The sequence below is a fragment of the Mus caroli genome, unplaced genomic scaffold (assembly GCF_978045245.1).
Source record: "Mus caroli unplaced genomic scaffold, Mus_caroli_1 scaffold_12, whole genome shotgun sequence".
Classification (NCBI taxonomy): domain Eukaryota; kingdom Metazoa; phylum Chordata; class Mammalia; order Rodentia; family Muridae; genus Mus; species Mus caroli.
The window spans coordinates 83817003-83841427 of NW_028227267.1; the positions used below are offsets into that span (position 1 = coordinate 83817003).

Genomic DNA, 24425 nt, shown 5'->3' on the forward strand with positions numbered 1-24425 from the left:
ATGCCATTATACTAGTCCTAATTTGTTATTTGTTGAGCAGTCATGTCATATCATAATTACTTTAAAACTTGTATTAGTTTGCTGTGTGCATGTTTATGGCTCCATAACTTCCCCTGGATATACTTGAGTTGGCTGAATATTCTTTGTTTTTAAATGTGTTCCATCGTCACAGGAAACTCTTCCTGAGTTCTCAGCTTTTTTTTAAATACCAGGCTATTACAACTGTATCACACTGATTTCCACATTATAGAGAAGTTTTGTTGCTGTTGTTGTTTTAGCATGGATAACCTTTATAAAACTGTAGCTACTTTTTAAAAAAGAAATTAAATATATGGCTTTATTTGGTGCTATGTTTCTTATAAGGCTTTTTAAAAACTCACCTCTGTGTCAGGGTTGTATTTTAGAGAGTTGGAAGATAGAAGCCAGACGAATTGAATCCTGCACCCTTCCAGTTACTCTATGGGATCACAGGAACTAAAGATGAAACAGTTGAGTTGCTAAGCAGGCATTTGTTTTCTTAGGACACAGGATGACTGCTGAACTTATGTGAACTTAGGTAATTTGAAAAGTTTAAAGACTGAAACATATAATCAAACAACTCCCAACATAATAGTGAGTGTAAAACAGTAGAGGAAGGGAGGGAAGAATGTAACACCGCAGCGAGTGGCTCTAAAGTTATTAGCACCCGGACAGGAGAAGGAAACCTCAGGAACTAACTTAATACTTACACGAGATTTACTAGTTATAACTATAATACAAAAGGAACCAACTCTTTCCTGGTACATGCTTAGATAACCCAGCTTTTAGAAGGATGTGAACTTGTTACCTAGACACTGTCTTTGTAGGCAGCACTGATGTCCTGTTTCAAATTTCTTTTGCGCCTTCAGTTTTACCGAGCAGAAGTTGAAGCCTTGCATTCTTCGGGTATGACAGCGGTCGTTAAGTTCACGGACTACGGCAACTACGAAGAGGTGCTACTAAGCAATATCAAGCCTGTTCAGACAGAGGCATGGGTACGTGATCCAAATTCTGTACAAAGGCTACTTTGAAGAAAATAAATAGCTCTAAAAGATTAGACATAGTCATACAAAATTTGCAAGTGAAAAATATTGAGTTTGTTTGAAACTGGCTACTCCAACTAAAGATTGCAACTTTATTGGAACTTAAAACAAATGCATTGCAATTAATTCCATGTATAATGTGTTGTTATATCATGCTTTGGAAATAGATACCCTTGCTTCCATGTTTGACAAATATTTGTATGTGTAAAATTGGGATTTATGCATATTTTCTTTTTCAAATTGTTACTTTAAATTTGTCTAAATTATGCCCAAAAGTTGTCAAATTTCACTCTCTATAGGATACATGCTTTGTTTATTACTTTAGGTACTGATACAACTAAGAAAAGCATTTTAAATTATATACAGCTTTGTACATTGTTTACAACATGCATATCTTTACACATGTGTATATATACAGAGCACTAAATATTTCAACATAGTAATTACTTGATTAATTTTATTACCAGTTTGTCCAAGCTGTGTAGTAACTTTGACCATGTTAGGTTCGGGTTTCTCTGGCCTCACAGAGCATGTGTTTTATAGGACTCTGCTGACTTTATATAGGGATTTACATCCACATCTAAGTACAGAGAGAGATTAGACAAGTGCTGTCCTGCAGTCTTTATTTTCATTCATTTGTTGCAATTTCCCTAAAGTGTCAAATATAACAGAGAATCACATCCCTCTGCCAGGGCCCTCATCCCTCATCTTGGATCCCTGCATTATCCTTTTGTGAGCTGCGTTCAGACTTGGTGGCTTAAGGCTTTTCTGAAATGTTCTTATTGGTGTCCTCATCCTCCAATATAAATAAAGCAAGAACAAAAACTCAGTTGAAGCATTCACATTCAGAGGCATGAATATTTTTCCCTTTTTTATGCAAGAAAAGCTGTCATTTTGTAAGGTAATTTATCATTTTACCTTATAGTATGATATTGTTGGTTCATTGGGTTAAGAGGGAATCCCCTTCAGCTTCCTTATTTTAAAGTTTCAAAGTTCTTCTTAAAAGACTGATATACCATCATTATTTAAATTATATTTTTCCTCTCTTGAGGAAATTTGGTCTCACATAGCTCACATAGCTTACTTGGTCTCATGTGGCAGCTATCTTCATTCCCCCATTTTCTGTTAATACTTTCTAACCCAATTTTAATGGTAAAATTTATTATTTACTCACTCTGTACTTCTAGAAATTGAATTACAGCTGGCTATTTTTACATGCTCCCAGTTGTTTTTAGTCATAGCATTCAGTGTCAAAGTGGAAGTTATATTTTTAATGTGTAAATTATACTTGCTTTATCTAGAGCCTTACATGATATATGGTGGTCTCATAGAGCCCAGGCTGTACTCATCATGTAGCCAAGGATGACCTTAAACCAATCCTTCTGCCTCTACCTGTCAGACCAGGTGTGCATTCTTATGCCAGCTTCAAAGTAGCGTTTTTATGTAATTTAGTTTTTATTTTATAGAAATCTTAGTGAGGGATTGATTTTACTCTGTTCTCCTAAAGGAAGTATTTGGTTTTCTTCCTGTCTTCTTGCTCTTCTAGGGCAGTCAGTCAGACCTGATGCCATTTGTTGTTCCACAGACATTCCCTCATTTAGAGGGCTGTGGTCCGGAAGGGCTACAGTTAGTACTGTCACTTTTCTGCCTTAACTGTTTTCATAACCCTTACTTTGATTTTTATTTGTTTAAATGTGGCTGTATGATGGCTTTATCAGATGTCAGAGCTGGTTTGCTGATTGTATTTGGAGCCACAATCCTCTGTTGAGTACTCATTTATGATTTACTTTCACATATTTTAAAGCTGAAATGAGACACCTAAACTGTTTTTCAGAAGTAGGATAATAAAATCAGTGCATCTTCTGAAGGTTTTGCCATTCTTTCCCTCCTGTGTGTAGAGTTTGCATAGATTTATATATACTAGTTTGCATGCAGTTTGGACTGTGGGCCTCACTGTTGAGGAAAAGGCAGCCACTCTTCTGTCTGTAAGAATAGTTACTTGAGAGAAACATCTCCTTGAAATATAGATGCCACCAGCTTAACATTTCTCTTCTCTCTCCATTTAAGCAATATCTATGTGTGCATAGGTACATACATAAAAATTCACTGCAGCAATACAATCTATGCAGATGTCAGTACATGTGATGTAGAGTCAAGGTAGAATTCTCTTAGCTCTGAGAGTAGTTGTGTTGCAGTCTAAGAGCACATTTCTTTCTGTACCTTGGGATCATCTCAAGGTTAAGTTAATCAAAGCTCTACAAAATTATAAGCAAAACATCTACTGTACCAACAAGAAGGCAGCCTTAGTGGACCGACTCACTGTACAGATTTAAAGGGCTGCAGAGATGCAGAGAACTGCTAAGAGGTCTTAGCATGGTTGTTCATTTACACTGTGGAATCTCGAACTTTCAGCTTTTGCCTTCTTGCACTACATATGTGTGTATTTTTATGTAAAATACTATGTTTATTTGATTACGATTTATGTTTGTTATTGGCGCAAGATGTTGGAAAATCACCTCTTAAGATTTTCAGAAATACCAGTGATGATTTAGCAAAGGTATGTTTTTCCAGTAAAGCGCAGAACAATCAAAAATAGTTTGCATATAAACCAAAAAAGCCTTTATAAAAACCAGTTGCTTGTACTGCTTCTCAGTGATGTAAGGATGAATCAGCAAGCAAACAGCATGAAGCATTAAGAGACAGAAAGACTGAGTTAATAGTTTGGTTGTATGGAAAATTAAAATAAAAACTAATGCTTTAAATCTAAGTGTTAATGTTTTTCTCATGAGGTTTAGGGGTTATCTTACTTAAGTTGGTGGCCAAATATTTATTTCCATTTCCAATCTGATTGTGCCCACCTTTTTATTTCTAGAACATATTCAGGGATGATATTTTAGACACTCAAAATACATGTTCTGATTTTGAATGGATACTTCATTTCTTTGAAAATGATTTATTAAACATCTTGTTGCTTTAACCTTGAACTTTTGTTTTTATTACAACTAGATTTTATATGGATCTTTTTACTCTGTAAGATGTTGTTGGGTATTTTTTATTTTCTATTTTTTATTAGAAATAGATTTTTTTCATGCAATCTATTCTGTTTTCAATTTCCCCTCCCCCAACTCCCTTCAGATCTTTCCCAATTCCCTTTCTATTCAAATCCATTCCCTTCTTCTTTCCCTTTGTCTCATTAGAAAAATGGGCATCTAAAAATAATAATAAGATAAAATAAGTTTTATTTTAATATCTATCTTGTAATGAACTTCCTATTTATTTCTTGTAATATATATGCTATTTATAGTTCATTTTTAACTATATAAATGCTCCAGTTATTTTCCCCTATTCTTCTTTCTTTAGGACTCTTATAGTGTCCCAAAACAAAACAGTAAACATTCTAAAATAAAATAGATAGAAAATAAGTTTCTTTTTATTTTGTGTTTGTATTTTGTATGATATGCACATGTGTGTGTTATTGAAACATTATAGCGCTCTCCTTATTTTAGCAAGATAGTTGATGCACTATGGAAAATACTTGGAAAACCCCATTATATTCATTAATCCTCTCTATTGTATGAGAAAACATTAGCAAGAAAATCTGCTAATGGTCCTCACCTCAGGACCCTTCCTAATTGGTTCCTTTGAACTCCAAAACTAATAAGAGGAAACCAGTATAAAGATGCCACAGGCAGTTTGGAAAACCTGTGAAAGAGTTGGCTGTGTTACACAGATTCACCCTTCTTTTTCCCGGACTTGTTTCTGAACTTTACACTTGAGCACTGCTGTCTCCTGCGTTTTGAAGTGCCTTCAAGACTTAGAGCCTGTGAGGCTGTTAATATCCTAAGAGGTGTTTCGGAGCATGCTGGTACCCAAGGCTTCTCTTAAAAGTGTTCACAACAGGTACTTCTGTCAGGAACTGTTGTTATTCCAACCAGACAATCAGTGGTGTGGTGGTAATGGTTAATTCTTCGACCTTACCATGCACATGGGAAAGTAGCAGATGGATTGTTGGAAATCATCCTATCCTGTGTCTTTCTATGGGGTCATTTAATAACTCAGCAAATACTCTTTACATACCTCCCAGGTTAAAGGTAGTATTCCTGTAATGCATATATATATATATATATATATATATGTGTGTGTGTGTATATATGTATATATACCCACAAAAATCCCCACCCTGTACACAAAAGTAAGAAGCATATTTCTGGTATGTGAAGTTATTTTCATTATAATTCTTTTTTTTACCTCTTAAACTAAGATACCAGTAGATGATTCTTTATTCCACTCTAGTTTAAAGACAAAATTGTTGTTGAAGAAAATATAATAATGAACTTATGTATTAAAAATCATTCTTTTCCTGCAGCTGACGGGATGACTCAGTGGATAAAATATTTGTTGTAAAAGCTTGAGGGCCTGACGTTTGTTCCCTAACACCCATGTAAAAAACCAGACATAATCCACGGGATAGGAATTGAAGACCGGAGAGTCCTGGGCTCACTGGACAGCCAGTGAAGTTCAGCAAGAGTCTATCCCCCAAGCTAAAGTATGAAGTGATAGAAGACTGCAGCATCTACCTCCAGGCTCCCTATATACATGCACACATATGTACATATATACAGGTGCGGATGTGCACAGAGCATACACACACGTGTATTCACATCTGTACACACACACACACACACACACACACACACACACACACACACACACAGAGGCATACAAAATACTAATGGAAAATAAAAATACACTTCTCTGTTTTTCTATTTATTTCATGAATATATCTATTTTCTTGTTTGATTTCGGATTTTTTTATATATATATAATTTTTTATTAGGTATTTTCTTCATTTACATTTCAAATGCTATCCCAAAAGTCCCCCATACATCCCCCCCACTCCCCTATCCACCCGCTCCCACTTCTTGGCCCTGGCGTTCCCCTGTACTGGGGCATATAAAGTTTGTAATACCAAGGGGCCTCTCTTTCCACTGATGGCCGACTAGGCCAGCTTCTGCTACATATACAGCTAGAGACACGAGCTCCAGGGGGTACTGGTTAGTTCATATTGTTGTTCCACCTAGAGGGTTGCAGACCCCGTTAGCTCCTTGGGTACTTTCTCTAGCTCCTCCATTGGGGACCCTGTGTTCCATCCAATAGCTAACTGTGAACATCTACTTCTGTGTTTGCCAGGCACTGGCATCGCCTCACAAGAGACGATATCAGGGTCCTTTCAGCAAATTGGTTTCGGATTTTTAATGCAAAATATTGTCATGCTGTCCAAGCTGGCCTTGAACTCTCCTGGGCTTAAACAATCTTGAGTAGGTAGAAGTATAGGTATATTGTATTATGATTGGCCTTGCTTCCTATTTAAACAATAAAACTTAGCCTGGCTGGGTGTCATATGCTAGAAATCCCAGCATTCAGGAGGCTGAGACAAGAAGTTCACACGTTCAAGATCACAGGGGACTACTTATTCTGCATAACTATCCTCAGTTATGGAATTAGACTCTAGTTTTGAATGGAAAACACATTTAAAAGTTACTCTTTCAAATTCAAATAGCATTCATAAAAAGTCATTATTTCCACTAAAGATACTTTCCTAAAAAAAAGCATAGAGGAACAAGGAAATCCCCAACTTAGATACTGATAGGGGAGATGAGGCGTTAGGACAGACGGAACAGTGAGCTAAAGAATAAAGAAGCCTTGAGTGAGTAAGGACAAGGCATGTGAGTCATTTAATTAGGCGATGTGCAACTTGTACAGCAAATCAAAGTCATAGGAGACATTAAAAGGACGACAATTGTTATACACATTATTAACTTCAAAGGCACTTAAAATTATGTAACAGTGAGGCTTTGACAACTAGTATTTAGCCCAAATGCCTGTTTGATCATAGACTTACCATTCTTGCTTATACATTCTTTGATAAGTTAGTGTCTGTATTAGTCCTAAAAACAAAATTTGCCTTGGCCTTTGAAGGCACTAAAGTATGTTTTGTTTTGTCTTGTTTTGTTTTTTCACCATATTTTGGGAAACTTGCAAGGTTTACCGTGTAGACAGTGTTCATTTTCTTTTTTGGTATAAAGTCAGAAGCAACTGTATGTCTAGTTTAAACCTAACACATCCTTTTAAATTATGGACCCAGAACTTCATCCGTGTGTCTTCCTTTTAATGTTTTTAATTAATTTTCATGATGCTGGTGATTGGACCCTTATCCATGCATGCTGTAACACATTACTCCACAGATGAACTGCAAATGGTGTTTAAGCTTCCTTTTAATATGTTTATTACATTTGATGTGATTTATTTATTTTTAATCTGTTATCTAGCATCATAATGATTCCTACTAGATGTTGTGGGCTGTAATTCAGCCCTTTCCTGTAGATATGAAAGCTGCCAACATGGGGGAGGGACTTTATTTACCCATAAGTATACTCCATACTCACAAATACACAGTCCTAAAACTGTTCATAACCCTTGAAACTCAGAATCATTGGTAGAAGATAAAGTAAATAGAATATTATGAAGACTTTGAGGCTTAGCCACAACCCCCTCAGAGTGTACTACAGAGGTATTTTATGCCATCATTGAGATTATATAATTTTCAGGATCTATGAAAAAGTATGTCAAAACTTTGATTAAAAAAAATGTTGTGATCTCTTTAAATCTTATTTAAAGACCTTTTCAAACAGTTTTAGACTAATTTGAGATGCCTCTTATTGATCAGTAAAAGTGTAGATTGTATTATTGTATTCTTTTGGTTTTTTTCTGAAGGATGAGATTCCTCCCAAAGTGAAGTAACATGGCAGGTACAACCCTGCCCTGATGCCTTAGTTTAAAGCTATTTTAATAATATTCCTCAGGTTTGTTCCTAATCTTAATTAGAGTTTATAAAGTAACTTATGGTAGAAATTAAATATTAATATCACATATCAGGTTAGCATAAAATTGCCTTTTTGCATATTGGAATAATTCTAGGAGACATTGCATTAATCTATTATGCCTTAAGTTTCTCCTTTACTGATGCCAACCAAAAGTATAGGCTTATGAATATATCATGTTGGTTAATTAAGGAATTAATTTATGACTCTATCATTTAGTGAATATAAGTTTTTAACATTTTCCATAAAAGCGGTTTTTATGCGTATAGTGGGTGAGGGCCACAGCTGAGGTCCCTGGGATTGTCACGTACACTTCCTTTCCCTCTGACTCCTGAATCAGCAGGAGAGCCTGTGTGTAAATATTGCCTTTCTGTTTGCCTTGAAGCCATGATTTCACTCTTGTGAGTGCTACCATTCCTTTTCAAATATATACAGAGTATATTTGCTGATCTCCTTATTGCTGAGGAAATCAAGTAGCAAAATAAATAAATATGAATGATATTTTTGTTAAGTTTATTTCCTGAAATTTCAGCCTTATGTTAGGAATGCGCCTTAAAAATATTAAATGATAGTTCATTTTATAGATTCTGTTGGATTGGAAGGTCTGATTTTCTTGAATTAAGTTTCTGGTGAATTTTTGGACGATTTCACCTGAATCTATAATGGCAGACAATATAGTCCCTCACTGTATGCCATAGGCTTAGTTTCTTTTCAGTTGAATTCTGTCAGTGCAGCTTTCGGTCTGTCTTTAGCGATGTTGGTAAATCCTGATAATATTGAGCAGTGAATATACTGTACATATTTGATTTTATAGTAGAGTGAATTATGAATAATCCATTTCTTTTAAATGTTTATGTTATTTGTATTTCCTTATTTAATGTTATTATATTTTCAGCAATCTTTGATTTCATTCTGTTTCCAAAACATTCTTTCTTTGATTTTTGTTTCAATTTTTTTAATCAGTCTGGTAGGCTGATTGTTTGTAACTTAAGTCACAGTCTGGGTATACTTTTCTGGACCTACTCTATCTATTATAGAATCCTATACATTAGGTTTTATCATCATATCTCTAGTGAAGAGCAGACTTGTCCTATTTTCCTGTGAGAAACACTTTGGTGCTGCAGCTTCCATTAAACTTGGAAACTCCTGGCAAGTGTTCCTTGCACTCTAGCTTGGACTGACTCCTTCATGGCCTGTCCTTGGCTCAGAGCTCCACTCAGAAGGCAGAGGGGCTGCTGCACCAGTGAGAGGCCTTTCGGTTGCCTTGACAATGGAGGGAGAGGTTCTAGTCAAGCTGCTCAGAGCAGCAGCCTAAGAAAGCGTCACTGTGCTTGAGCTACCTCTCGCCTGAACAGTCTAGTTTTCACAACTCTGTTCTGGGAACATGAGTACTTAAACAAATTTGGGAAATGTGAGTTAAGTCTGTTTTTTATTACAGAGCTTCCTTGATTTGATATCAAATGAATAAGAACATTACGTCTACCAAGAAACAGTTAAACTACAGAGCTTCACCAACTCACTTGCTCATGGAATTCTGCAGTTCCCCTTTCCCGAGAACCTGTGCAGCACATCTGCTTCTCTCTCCAGCTTTCCTATTTCCATCTATAAGATGGCCCCTAAATATATAAAACCAGTGTTCTCCAACATCCCAAGGCTTTTACCTTCTCTAAACAAAGGACAAAATATATTTTCTAAAAAGCTCTTAAGACACTTTCTGTCCTCATGTTTTTAGCAATTGGATTTTATTGCATAAAGAGGATGATTTTATTTTAATTTTTATCTAATTCTGCAAGTTTTTATATATTAATTTTAAGAAATTGTTCCTTGGGAAGATTTCTATTGTAACATTCCTTTTTTTTTTTTTAATTGTAACATTCCTAATACGGCTTTTTCTGGAAACTGACCATAATATTTCTATATTCCTACAATCAATGAGGTATCTTCATACGTGTTTTTCTCCAACAATCTAGCTCCTATTATTTTGTTTTGGTTTTGGTTTTTTTTCGAGACAGGGTTTCTCTGTGTAGCCCTGGCTGTCCTGGAACTCACTCTTTAGAACAGACTGGCCTTGAACTCAGAAATCCACCTGCCTCTGCCTCCCAAGTGCTGGGATTAAAGGCGTGCACCACCACGCCCGGCTTCCTATTATTTTGTTAAGCTACCATTGGTTACTAAATAAACTGTTCAGATCAGTTAATTCACCTGGGTGTTTCTAAGTGGAGAGGTGGCTGATGGGACGGCAAAGCCATCAGCATGGCTCTCTTTCTAGCGCTTAGTGTATTCTCCCAGGTCTTCAGACGCTGTCATTTTGACTCATTAGAAGCTGTTGCTTTGAGCCGCTTAGGAAAGAGACTCTTGTCTTCTTCCCAGCGTCTCTGTCCTTGTGTTCCTTGCGCCATTCCTTAAATCAGATGCATGCTTGATCCAGAGCTTCACTTCATAGTTTGTTTCTTAGATCTGTTGGAGGAGGAAGGGTTTTCTTACTTTAAAAAATACCCTCCTTGCCAGTACTTAAAAAGCAAGTCAGAACCGACTGTTGGATACAGCTGGTAGCATATATAAAAGGAATCGTATGAATAATACGTCATCATATACTGTAGGTACAATCTTTCCTAAAGTTGATAGCATCAGAGTTTTAAATTCATATAAAAACTGAGTTGGGACTCACACAGTGAACGTCAGTAATTACTGAGTAATTAATATAATTGCAGTATCAAAAACTCCTTCAACATCACAGCTCCATATGGTAATTTTTCCCAAGGACTGTGTTATTTTTGTGTAAAATACTGTAATCATTTTGGAAAATAGGTTGCTTGTTTATGTGACTGGGAGGTTTTCTCTCTAGTACTGGTAAGATCATCATCCGACTGAAATGACAGTCTGGCAGCATGGCTTGGGGTTACAGCTGTTGGAGCGGATGTCACATGAAGGGATAGTGTAGAGAAATTAACCTTGGAAGGCAATATTGGTTTTCTGAGACTCTTGATTTTTTTTTTTATTTTTGATAATCAATCTCTGGTATTTTAAAAATTATGAATAAATACATTTTATTTTCTCAGATGGTATAACTAGGATATTAGGGTCACTCCTTTGAATTATGACATACAAAGATCTTATTTTGCAAAGTATGGGATTAGAATTTAGCTTAATTTAGCTCTGTATGGTTCAAACTCTAAAAATTGTGATCATATAATCTTTTTAAATGTTGATAATTATTTTTAGTACCACTTAATGAATGTCTTAGGACTACATAATAAGCACTTATCTTAGAAGACTTAGGTTAAAAAAAGTTTGCACTAATATGTAAAAAGTATAGAAACATATGTTTTCTGATAAGATGTCCAAAAGACATCAGTATTTTAAATATGAAACAAGTCTTAAACATATCAAGAGCTCAGGATATTGATCCTTTAAACTTTTTGTATCTTTTAGGTGACTTCCCCTCATGCTTACCTCCCTTCTCTGCCTCTCTTCTTCTTCCTTATTCAAGCCTTCACCCCCTTCTTCTGTCCTCCCTTTATCCTTCTCATTTTGAAGGTATCCAGTGATTGACTCTTCGAGTGGATATTTTACAGCTTAGATTGTGCTTCTGCTGTCTGATTAAAGTAGTGTTGGAAGCTTAGAAAACAGCTCATGGCTTTGGGCGCAAAGACCTTCCTATACTTCCTGCTGTGATCTATATAAATGCATGCTTTGCACGTGACCCCACCTGTTCTCATAATGACAGACAGTTAGGGTCTGAAATGTGTGCACACTTAGCTGCAAAATGGTCCAGAAATGATGAAAAGGTAGCACAGGCACACGCAATTTGATTTGTATCCTATTATTCTTAGTACATTAAAAAAGGAAATACAATTTCTCATTGAATTTGTTTATATTTTGTTAGAAATGCAAGTAAGGAATTAAGATATATTTTCTTAGAAGATGTTAAAGTATTATTCTCCAAGCTAGATAGTAGAAAGTCTTAAGAAATGTAATTCTAAAACACAACACTAAAAGTATTTTAGACATAATATAGAAAAGAATATAGGTTATATCAAAATAATAATACATGTTTCTGTTGAAAATGTGGGATATGAAAAGACAGTGCATGGATTTTCATTCTAATGATTATAATTTTTAAATATGGTGTTAACCACTGAGTTAAGATCATTATATGGGGGAAAAGTGCTTTCTCCCCATGGGACACTACTGGTAGGTTGGTGTTTTGGCTCTTCATCAGTTTTCAGAATGATTCTTACAGTGTAATTTCAATGTAATGAAACCTGATAGACAAAACAGTGAGCAAAACTGCCTTAAAAAGACTTAGTGGTCAAAACTAAGACTTTGTTTTCTGAAGTGAGAATTATGATGCTTTAAGATTTCAGTAGATTTTACCTAAGTGGCAACGTGTAGAGAGATGTAACTTTGGGCATTGGCATTTATTGTCATTCTTGAGTCCAAGATTGGCAAACACTTTGAGATTCTTTCTCTGTGCTCTAACCTGAAAGGATTTGGTGGAAAGGGTTGCAGAAAGAGAGTAAAATGTCTGCTCTGCTCAGCCTCTGAAAGAAGGGCCAGGGCAGGGCTGGTTGTGGGCAAATTACTTCCACCTCCCTTTTTGCCCCTGCTTCAGCTCCAGGGGAGCTGGGAGTGCACAGGAGGAATCAGAAGACCTGGGTTCCAGTCCCGGCTCTGCCACTTACTGCCTGTGTGACCTTGGGTAAGTTACCTGACATATCTGAGTCTTAATTTACTACAGGATGTTGTGAGGATTAAATAATATGGTCTACATAAATGTGATGTGTAGCCTCCCAACATCTGTAGAGACGATTTTTATCACCATGGGTTTGGCCTCCTCCTTGTTCCTCTCAAGTGTTCTGACATCTTGAAGCTGTCCAGATGACTCCACTACTTTGGCTTCTCCCTTGCCCTCTCCACATAGGAACCATTGGTCCTGCCCTCTGCATGTTTCTCACAGTGTAAAACTACATGGACTAATCTTCACACTGGACTGCGGGTAGTCTTATGCCTTCTCACCTTCCTTTCACCTCTCTTTAATCAGAATTTGCATGCTTATGAGCGTCAAAGAGTAAGTCTAGTGCATGAAGATTCAGGAAGTGTTGACGAGAAGGACGTAGCTAGAGGGAAGGCCTTCTAGTCTTGTTCCCACCTCCTTTGTTAACGGTTGACTGGGAAAACTGAGCTCAAATGTTCCTCCCTCTCATGTTCTATGTGGAAATAAGTTCCTCAGAGGTCTCACTGAAAACCTAGATCCTTAACCTGAGGAGAATTGTGGAGAAGAGATAAGAGATTTGATAGCTCTGGCTTTGGTCAGCTCTTTTAGGAGTCCATGGTAGAGCTTCTTGTGTTAGGAAATTGCTGCCTTACCGTCAGCCACCTTAGGTGATAGTGCTCGCCTCTCTGGGTGTTCAGTCGGGAAGGGTGCATGAGACTGCGGACTATGATATGCTTTCTGGATCACACTTCAGACCGAGTGATCCTTATAGTGCTTAAGGAAAGCATGGAGTTCTGCTTGGTCCAACTTCTCCTACAGTCCAGGAACGCTTGGTCTGGCACTGTAAATAACAGTAGCCATTTACTTGCCGTTTGCTTGCCATTAATGCCTGATTCCCATCCAGCATAGTCACACTCATACCATTACTAGATTGTTTTTATTAAGAATTCTGCTTTTTATTATTATTATTATTTTTTAGCCTTGAACCATTGAGTTATACTTCATATGGTTTCTTGCTGAAGTATCAGTGCCATCTTTTATCACGGAACTGTGGTGACAAGTGCAGGATGACACAATAAACACCACAGTTTAGACTTACCAGTCAGTGGAAACATTTAATGGTACATCCATGCTGTCAAGGACGCAGGGAAATCTGGACCTTGATACAGTGCTGAAGGCAGGGGGGATTGACAAGGTCTTTTTGACACCCCACCTCCCACCCCAAGATTTCAGAGTACTCAAATATACAGCCAGTCATTCTGTAATTGTTAATGTCTCCAAGGAGTCAATATCAGGATTACAGTACCATCCTTAAAGCAAGAAACTGAAAGCTTCGTGATCGTCTGAAAATAAAAATGTTGAAATATTACCTGACAGAAATATCACAATGAAATATTATGATATATGTTAGTGAATAAAAACAATTTCTAGGCCTGAATAAAAATATATCAGCATAGTTATTTTAAAGTAATAAAGTTACACATAGCTGTTTATATATAGATAGATAGATAGATATAGATATAGTCTGTCTTATAATTTTCCTATAACTTTCCATTGTGTATTCAGTTGGAAAAGTCAAAAGCAAGTAAACTGAACAAGAATTGCTTTGTGACAGTTCATCCTCTTTTTCTGGTCTTTTCATACCTGTCTGAAAAACATTTGATGTACAAGCGAGACAGCCTTTCTGTGTTTATTAAGCACAGGCTAGCAATCTGCCACGCATCCAGTTTTTAGTCGAGGTTCTTACTGGGAACTCATTTGAAAGTCTCTAGGGCATTGACCATATGTGGCCGGAGACACTTAGAAAATGCCTCTAGAAATAGAATTTTCAGAATTTGCCAGTAATATTAATATGGTCACGAGAATATGAACATCTTTCAGTCTCCTGTTTAAAATTTTATTTTAGGTGTTAGGGTACTTTGCACAATATGTATGACGTGCCTGTTGAAGCAGAAGAGGGCATCAACTCCCCTGGAACTGGAGTTAACAGATGACTTTGAGCCATCATGCTATGTGAGTGCTGGGAATCGAGCCCTGGAGCCTCTGGAAGAGCAGCCAGTTCTCTTCACCCTGTGCTATCTCTTCAGCCCCATACAGTATCTTTTTTTTTTAGCTTATCTTGATACCAGATATCAACCCATTCAATACCAAATGTTAGATGTGTGTGTTAGGGGGAGGTGATTTAAATTCTGCTGTTTGCTGTATTTATTGTTCCTTAGGCAGTGGTAGTGGGGGGGGGGTGTTGGGACGGGGTTATATCTCAGGTAAAAAGCAAGAAAGTGAGGTAGGAAATGACTTTTAAAGACGACTGTGTTGTTGGATGTGGTAATGGATGCCAAAGCCCATCACTAAGAAAGCTGGGGGGAAGAGAATGACCTGAGCTCCAGAATTTGAATCATGGATTTTATACTATGACAGGGGTTTGTAAAGTCAGTCTCTGGTTTCTTGTTGAGCGTCATTGTTATCATTTGCCTTGCAAATTGCCCTGTGATTTAGACACCATCACCAATAGCTGGCTATTCCCTCTAATCCAGTTGATCTATTTGCTATGTTTTTAATAATTCTATCTATCTATCTATCTATCTATCTATCTATCTATCTATCTATCTATCTATCTATCTTGAGGCAGAGTCGCACATTGCCCAGAGTAGCCTGAAACTTGCTTTGTAGCTTTGGATGGCCTTGAATCTTGACCCTCCTGACTTAATGATAGGATTGCAAACATGTATTACTTCATCTGCCTATTTACTGCCTATTTACTTTTTAATACACACAACTTATGTTCATTTGAGGGGATTTTATATTACACAGAGGAAAAAGACTTTTGTCGATGAAGTGAAAACAAACATTGGTTGTGGTCTGCTAGTAATGTTGATTAATAGCACTAACTGCTCTTGCAGAGGACCCACGTTCAACTCCCAGAACTCTCTCATAACCATCTGTAGCTTTGGTTCCAGGGGATCTGATTCTGTCTGTCCTCGGTGGACACTGCACATGTGTGGTGCACATATACAGACAGACAAAACACCCATACTAGGATCCCTATGAAGTAAATAGCAGTATCCCCACTTCACACACACAAAATCGCAGGCACAAATTCTGAGCCTTTAACTTACCTAAATTTCCTCACACTATTAAGGTGAAGGACTGATTTAGATTTGACATTTTCTGCAACAACAGAGCACAGTTCACCTCTGGATGTGAGTAAAGGACGCGCACTCTCCCAGCTGGACGCTAGGTTAACTCATTTTCATCAACGTGGTAAGCTTCTATTTTTATAAATTTGTCTGACAAAATGTCTTTCAACCAATGTTTTCACAAAGAGTCAACTGAGTTATCTTATTCCTCTAGAAGATCAAACACATGAGTAAATCTTTAGGTTATTTAAGTACAGAAATGAAGATGAGTGTTGGTTGAAGTATCAGCCGGTGTTTCTCAAGGGCAGGCAAGAGTTAGAACTGTGGGGTAGATAGACAGCCAACCTCTTCCTTTCTCACACTGCCCATTGCTGGAAGAGCAATCTTTGCTCTTCTTTTAATCTTTGCTGTGATGTCTTTTCAATTTCTGAAGGTATTGTGAGCTAGTGCAGCTACATCAAGGTTCAGTGGTACTGTACCTGCCTGCCTAGATGTTGGGTAGTAGTGCTCTGACTTCCACCATTCTGCAAAAATGGAGGCTGACACATCTCCCGAAGGCTATACAATATGTTGTGCACAGTTATTCACAATATACTAGTAAGAAGAGTATTGTGCATAAACCTCAGCTCTATTTAACCTAGAGCTTTGTGCTTAGGTCTGGGAAAGAGTCCTCAATGAGTATGCAAAAAATGATGAATTAGCCTTGGGAGTCCATTGTAAGGATTTCCTCAGTGTCAAGCACAATACAAATAAACTGGTTGAACAGCTGATAAAAGCTGTAAAGCAACTGCTTCATATATTTGTCAAGGAGAGAAGAGCACTTTCTTCATGAGAAATATTTAATAGTATATTCTAGACAAGTCATACTTGAAGTGATATCCCAAAGAGCAAGTTATGTAGAATAGTCAGTACTAAAAATATTCAATGATGGAGATTCTGGAAATAATGACATTGGACAAGTGACTCTTACTGGAAGAATGAGGAAAGGTAAAATCATTCATCTAGTCTGATACATGGAGGGGGAAGTAGTCCTGGCCGGAAAACCCAGTCAGCAGTTGTAAAAGTGCTGCCTTCCTTTGTAGGAAAGGCAGGGTTGCCAGTGCCTAGGCCCAGACCTCAGGGAGATACCAGCTCAATTCCTGTGCCATGGGGAAAGCTGTGCCTCTGTCCACCTCTCATTCCTCAGACTGCAGCCGAAGTGACTGAGCCAGCCTACATGAGTGGTTTTAAATGTATGTTTCCTTGTTTCACTTAGGAGAAATGACCATGGTTTGTCACGCACAAGTTTTTGTTGTGTATATTTCACCAAGAATTTGGCTTGATACTTGAGGTTGTACATGCTTTAAGATTACACTTTTATTCATCTAAGTTCCTTAATTCTTAATAAAGGAGAGAAAACATCAGACTCTTATATCACTTCTCTGTGATATATAATTATGATACTGATAATTTTATGAAGCATTTTCCATTAAATATCCCTTTCCTCCCTCAGACTACAGTACATTTTAAGAAGCAGAGATGTGTCCTATAATTTATCAACTAGGCATAAAATGTTATTCTTGTGTTTTTCTAATTCAGTTTTTAAAATCTGTATTCATGTCCCTGTAGCATACCATATGTATCTTGTTTCAGTTGGTCCCTTAAAGGAATTTTTACAATAAAAGCCAGTTTGGTGTTTAAGCAGTAAAAGCAGTCTGGCAATTTCTGCTTCCACAGAATTAGTTTTATTATCTTAAATTATGTTATATTAGCCTATTATTGTAAAGTGTAAGAATAATATAAATTAGGAGAGTACAACCGGAGCTCGTCACCTGTAATTAGTGCTCATTATAAAGTATATAACTTATTTACTATGGTATATAGAGAATGTAATGCATATTCTATTTACTTTTCAGCAGAGTATCTCAATCTATGTAGTTCAGTTGAAGGAAGCATGTATTTGATTAGCAGTTACTCAGTTTGGTTTAATGTCAAATGCATCGCCTATTTGTTGGCATCTTTATTTTCTCATATAATTCTCTTATACTCACACCATTATCATTTCCTACTCAAAAACCTGATGGGCATGGATAGTGAAGTAGTGAGCCTTGGACATGCTGGACTCTGTGCCAAGATTTAGACCTGGTTAAAGAGATAGAGCTCTTGAGAATCCTGCTGCAGTACAGAATCTCTTATAGAAAGCTTTCCGCATGCTGATGTCTTTAGAGTAGGTATACACTTCCTGTTCAGACTCCTGGAAAGTCTGTAACCTATTAAGCCTGTTGGTTTCAAGAGAGATGGTTTTCTTTCTTTTTCTAAGGGATAATCCTTTAGATTTAGCTGTAGTATTGCATCAAAAATAGTGGCCATTAAATGATGATTGTGCTGAAGCTATCATACAATCATACAGCTTGGGACTCTTGATGTTATGCTCAGAACTAGAGAAATGTTTGGGCGGTAAGAGTGCCTACTGCTCTTGCTCTGCACACAAACACCGTGGTTGATTACAGGCTCAGTAGTTAAGATCCATCATCCATGTGGCAGCTCAGCTTCCTGTACCTCCAGCTCCAGGGGGACGCAGGATGCATTTCTGGATTCTGTGGGGATCTGCAATTCACAGGTTTATAATCCACACACAGGCACTCATGTTTTAAAAAAATCTTCTAAAAGTATGTTACATAAAGTGGGAGTTTATGTTTTCATCCACACAGAGGATCTAATGCAGTCCAAGTTAATTAAAAGAACCTGTGAATAGGACAGTGATTCCAGGATCAAGGGTCAGGTTAAATAAGGAGGTGTTCAAAGAGATCAATGTATCGCTGTGCAGAACGAACGACAGGGCCCTGTGGCTGTGCGACCTGGTGGTGATGGTTAGCACGCGTGTGCTGTGCACTTGCGCAGTGCTCACTGAATGGCTTCTCACTGTTTTTACAAGAAAAGACAGGACAGAGCGACCCAGCAGGAGCATGGCAACCATGAGGTGATGGGATGTTCATTGGCTTGTGACCATTTCTCAGGGTACATGTACATGTTTCATTTTGTTGTACACTTTAAATATGTATAACTCAGTTTTCAAATATTCTCAGTAAGGCTGAAAAATGTTGATGTTTAAAAAATGAACCTAGAAAAATTAAACTACTAGCAAATTAAAGGAGGATATAACACAGTCAAAGTTAAAGCTATCCAAAGCAAGAAACATTAATAAAATGCCGTGTTGTTCAAAATAAAGACTTATAGTTTGTATAGGTGAGCAGTCTTGCTGAAAGATGGCCACTAAATACTGGGGAACAAATTATTCGGAGCATCACATTCTTCTAGAAAATGGTGAGATGAAATAATTCAAATAACTAGTGTAAATACTAAGTAACATGAACAATGCCCGGCTACAGTAATATAAACATCCAACCACATTTTTTTCTTTCTTTTTTTTTTTTTTTTTTTTTTGGTTTTTTGAGACAGGGTTTTTCTGTATAGCCCTGGCTGTCCTGGAGCTCACTTTGTAGACCAGGCTGGCCTCGAACTCAGAAATCCGCCTGCCTCTGCCTCCCGAGTGCTGGGATTAAAGGTGTGTGCCACCATGCCCGTCTACATTTTTTATTTCTTAATTTTAGAGACTTTATTATAAAAACCTTACAAATAAATACATGCCACACACCAAAGGTAACATACCCCAAATCTATTTCAAATTGTAGATATGCATAAAGGTAGTGTTGTATTGAAGAGGGCCCATGACTTTTATTATTTAAGTTTCCTACTCTTTCTTTTCAAAAGCTCCTTTTTCTGGCTTAAGACACAGTACAATCTTTTGATATTGAGGTGAATTTTCCTGGGTGCTTAGACTGCTCAAAGCAGCTGGTTTACTTTGCATTAAAGGGAAGAAAACCTTGCCGGTGTCAGTCCACACAGTGATGATGGTGCTACTGTATTGGCTTTGGCTGTCACTCCGTGTTACAATATTGCTGTCCTTACCTTGTGCTTTATTTGGCAGATTGTGGAGTAGAAACCTTTAGCTGCATATATATTCAGATGACTTTGTGTTGCCCTATAGAGTCCTCAATTTCGATATAATTTAAATATCATTTAATATGATTTTAAGAAATTTAAATTTGTTTGGCACTTATTTATTCATATCTATCCATGCACTTACATGCTTTGGTTAGTTAGGAAGAGCTTTCGTGCTCCAGCTGGCCTCCTCCTTGCTCCGTAGCTGAGACTGGCCCAGGTGTCCTCCACCACACCTTTCATGGGGATAAAGTCTTTACAAAGAAAAAGTCAGAAGTGATTTTTTTTTGGTTCAGTGAAACGGTCCGCAGTCCTTTTGAAATTCCATATTTTGTCAGAGTGAAAACAGTGTTATTATGTATGTGTCGTACATTTAGAAATAGTTGTTTGGTAATTAGGTTTTGAATTTGTTTTTTCTTTCTTCAGTTAATGTTCTCTCCTTCTCTTTAGCCATAAAATGTTTTACTTTAAATAAAATATTACTAGATTTGGTGCATAAAAATGGAAGAAGGGAGATGAATGTCCTACCTCATTTTATTTTAAAATGGTGTTTATTTCCTGAGAAAGTCCTTAATCCTAAGCTAAATCATTCTCAGGATAACATTTGCTATACTTGTTTTGTATTGTAACAGCTATCTCATATTTTTGAACCTAAAAATTTCTCTACTTAGCTACACAAGGTGAGTTCTTTTTAACAAATGAGGCAATTTATAGGGCCTAAATTTCCTGCATGTGAACACTTGGAGACAGTGCTGCCGTTCCTGTTCTTCCTAGCCACGTCACCTTGTAGTCTGTAGCATATGGCCAAAGGGAAGCTGAGTCAAGTTTGTAATGTTTGTGTCTCCCAGGTTCCAAAGCGTGGTAGCCCTGAGAAAGGGAAGGGCAAGGGCACTGCTCACCCATATGCACAGCAGCCCTGCTTACCCTGGGCCCATCTGTTTTACTCTGGTAGTAATACAAGATTTCATTTGGAAGAAAAGGAGCACCACATTTATTCTCTAAATTAGCAACAATACAAAAACGACAAAACTCTGTCCATACATTCTCCAGTGCCCTTTAGGGTCCTGAAGTGTGTGATGTCTGTGTCACTGCTGGGAAGCATATCAGAGGGGAAGCCAGGAACGTGAAGGGGGCCTGGGCCTTCGTTCAGGTTGTGGAATTAATTACATAAATAATAACGCCTTAGTTTGTTATTCTTCACAACAACTTTGCCCTCTCGTTTGTAGTTCTAAGATATCATGGGCCTCGCTGTTCAGTGTTAGAACTATCAGTGCTAGAGTAGAACATGTCTCAAAAAAGGCAAATGCTAAAGACTAGTGTTGGTAGGATGTAAGTGTTTAGGCTGACTGTGTACAAACCTCACGGAAATAAAGCTGAGTCATCCTTCATTTCAGTTTCCACCTGTTCTAATACAGTAACATATTAATTGATCAATTTATGAACAGATCACTTACAGCATTTCTAATTGTAACTTTGCAGTCTATTGTGTAATGTTTTGTAAAAGCATGTTTGTCCTTACAAGGGCTGCTTGCTTAGGTTTCATCTTAAATTTGGTTATATTCCTATAACTATAATCTGATCAGGCAGGCAAAGTATAGCCTAGTGATTTGTAAAGTAGATTTTTGCATATGAATCACTATAAGAGACATATACGCATTAGTCTTATGTAAAATAGCTTACATTTCAAAGATCACTAAATATATTGAACTTCATTTGTATACTATTAAATCCACTGTAAAGCCTCCAGTCAGCACTTCCTTGCTTTCCCCATGTTTTGTGATTCAAGTATGTAGTGTCCTCAGCAGTGCAGGCTTACTGTCAAGCCCCTGTGGGGTGGGCTGGGGGGCAGTAACCAAGATCACTGGCAGCAGCCCACAGTGTTTGGTGGCCTTTGGAACGGCTCTGGCCAAGGATTCCCGAGAAGTAATTTGTTCTTGCCACTGAGTGTTTCGTTTGCTAGCTGGTCTCTTCTGGGACCATTATTTCCCTATTCCAGGACAACCTCATTTCAATTTTTACAAAAATGTATGTAGATAGATACATTTTAGGAAGCTTCTATAGTAGTAGGTTTCCATATTGTGACTTCTGAAAACAGAAGTCATTAGTTTTATTTATCCCTACCAATTTCCTTCTTCTACCCTTCCTGCCCTCCTCCACCACAGTTTACCCCTTTCTGTGCCATAATTTCCTTTTAACCTTTTATACTGCTACATTTTTTTTTCTGCCCTCTCCATGGACCCTTATTTATTTCCTTTGACCTCTGTGGATATTCCTAATGAAATGCTTAGGTAAAGATTCAAACCTAGCATCCATAAATGAGAGAAAACATGAAATGTTTGTCTTTCTGGATCTGGATTACCTCCCTCAAGATGATTGCTTTAAGCTCCATCCATTTACTTTTGAATTTCGTAATTTCATTTTTCGTAATAGCTGGGTAATATTTGACTCTTTGAATTTGTGATATCTTGAGTATCCATTCCCCAGTTGATGGACATGTAGACTGTTTCCTAGCTGTTGTGAACACAGCAGCAGTGCATATGAATGAGCAGGTGTCTCTATAGTAAGGGATAGTCTTTTTGGTGTATTGGCAAAAGTGGTGCATCTGGATCATGTGGTAGATAATTTTTCAGCTCTTTTTTGGAGATGCCTCATACTGATTTTGCTAGTGGCTGCACCAGGTTGTACTTCTCCTAGCAGTGAGTGAGTGTGCGTCCCTACGCCCATGCCAGCATTTGCTATTATTTGTTTTTCTGGGTCTTAGCCATTCTGACTAGGATAAGAGAAACATAATTTTAATATGCAAGTCCCTGATGGTTGAGGATGTTGAGCACTTTAAAGATGTTTCTCAGCTATTTGTATTTTATCTCTTGAGAGTTCTCTTTAGGTCGATGCATGCCTCATTTAAAAATTTTTTTTTGCTGTGATATTTAAGTTGAAAAATCTTTTCTAGATCCAAACTCTCTATATAGCTAGAAAACCCTTTCTCATTCTGTGGACTGACTGTCCACTCAAGTGCTGGTGTCCTTTGCTGTACAGAAAGACCAAGCAGCTCCTAGAAAACCTCCATATCCATCAGCTTCTCTCTTATGCAGCTTCTCTCTTATGTCATATAAGAATGTTTAAAACTTCTACTTGTGGGTTTCCAAGTGACCAATTTATAGTGAAGTTTCATAGAACAGTTCACTTACAGGTGGAACATATGTAATTGGATGTGTGTTCTCCAAACACAGTATGCAGTGAGAGGCCAAAGACACAGTATACAGAGGAGAAGTACTTATAAATTGTCAGGTTTTTTTGTTAAAATTATTAATGTCATCTTTGTTGGTTATTTTGCTTTGCTTCAAAATACATTTAATATGTGCTTGCCGGATTGGTTCCTGCAGGTTTGTGAGTATGTGTGTGTTTGTGTGTGTGTGTGTGTGGTTTGTGTGTGTGTGTGTGCTTATAAAAGGTTTCAGTGAGCTAGTTAATATAAGTATGAAAAGGGGCTCATTTTGAATTTTTGTTCTTTGAAAGCAGACTTTATTTGATAACATAGCTGAAGTAAGCAAAAGTTAAGAGTCCTAATAACTAATATGAAGTCTGAAAAGCTTAGGTGAAGATCACATTGGATGTTTCTATCACATGAAGTTATTCTAAGCCTTATAAAGAAATTTGCTGAGAGTCAGAAACAAAATATTCCCACCAGTACTTCTTGTATTGAGTTCTGTAACTTTATCTCTCAAGGTTGACAGATATGTCCATCCAATCTAAAATCTGGGATGGTACTGGCTCTAATTCAGTGTCAGGTTTTGTTGTTGTTGTGAATATGCTCATAAACTATGAAATAATTTTTGGAATCTGTAATAGAGTTTTGAAGCTTAAAGGAAGAAGTTAGGATATGGCAATGGGTAGATTTCATTAGAGACGGGTCAAACGCCTCATTTATAACTAGAACTATGCTGTCTGAAGTAAGGCCAGGATGCAGGCAACACTCTCTGTTCCTCCTGTACTGTACTGGGTATTGCATGTAAACAATGCTTGCCCTCAGCTGCACTGCAGGAGAATCTTAAAAGTTAATGAAAGCAAAGACTGCCTTTGACAGTAATTGAAAAGTAAGCTATGAGAATCTCAGTTTTTGACTGCTACTTTGTATAAAAAGCTTGTGAAGACATCAAATTATGTGAAAGAAATTTCATGGTTGGTCATCTCTATAACACTAATTGGCTCTAGTGAGTACAGTCTGAATCTTTTAAGGCCAGAAGAGACAGCTTTTCAATAGCAATATCATTTTTATTAGGCACTTGCTCAGCACGTGCAGTGTCTAACATCTAACGATGTGGTTCATTGTAAAGCAAGGACTTTTCAGATGTTCTCAGCCAGTTCTGCAGCTGAGTGTAGAGAAAATTAACATTCTATTCTGATTCCTGCAATAATTACTTCCTTTCCTAAAGTACCAGATATATCTTCATCCTTTTCAGTTAATATGCATAGCTTTAAGTGTTGTCATTTGTCATAAAATTAAGTATATCTCCTTTTCAAATTTGCAGTAATATTTGATAATTATCATTCAGAACAGTGACCAGAATAATAAAACGATAGCTCTCTCCTTTCCCAAGAACGTTTCACTTTTCTTCCTGCATTTTAATTGCTGTGCTGAGTTCCAAAT

General features: G+C 37.3%; 1 protein-coding gene and 1 long non-coding RNA gene across 6 annotated transcripts in view; both read left to right on the forward strand.

The window, feature by feature from the left end:
- The window catches only part of Tdrd3 (tudor domain containing 3), a 130368-nt gene that overhangs the window by 98468 nt on the left and 7475 nt on the right, over positions 1 to 24425 (forward strand). For all 5 annotated transcript variants that reach the window (XM_021181871.3, XM_085828807.1, XM_085828808.1 and 2 more), the window contains one exon: positions 888 to 1013. In XM_021181871.3, coding sequence (XP_021037530.1) covers positions 888 to 1013 — 126 coding nt within the window. The remainder of the gene's footprint in view (positions 1 to 887; positions 1014 to 24425) is intronic.
- Positions 9736 to 19168, forward strand: LOC147001922 (uncharacterized). The gene is made up of 3 exons (XR_015044691.1): positions 9736 to 12644; positions 15799 to 15920; positions 16879 to 19168. It is a non-coding gene; the product is annotated as an uncharacterized LOC147001922 (long non-coding RNA).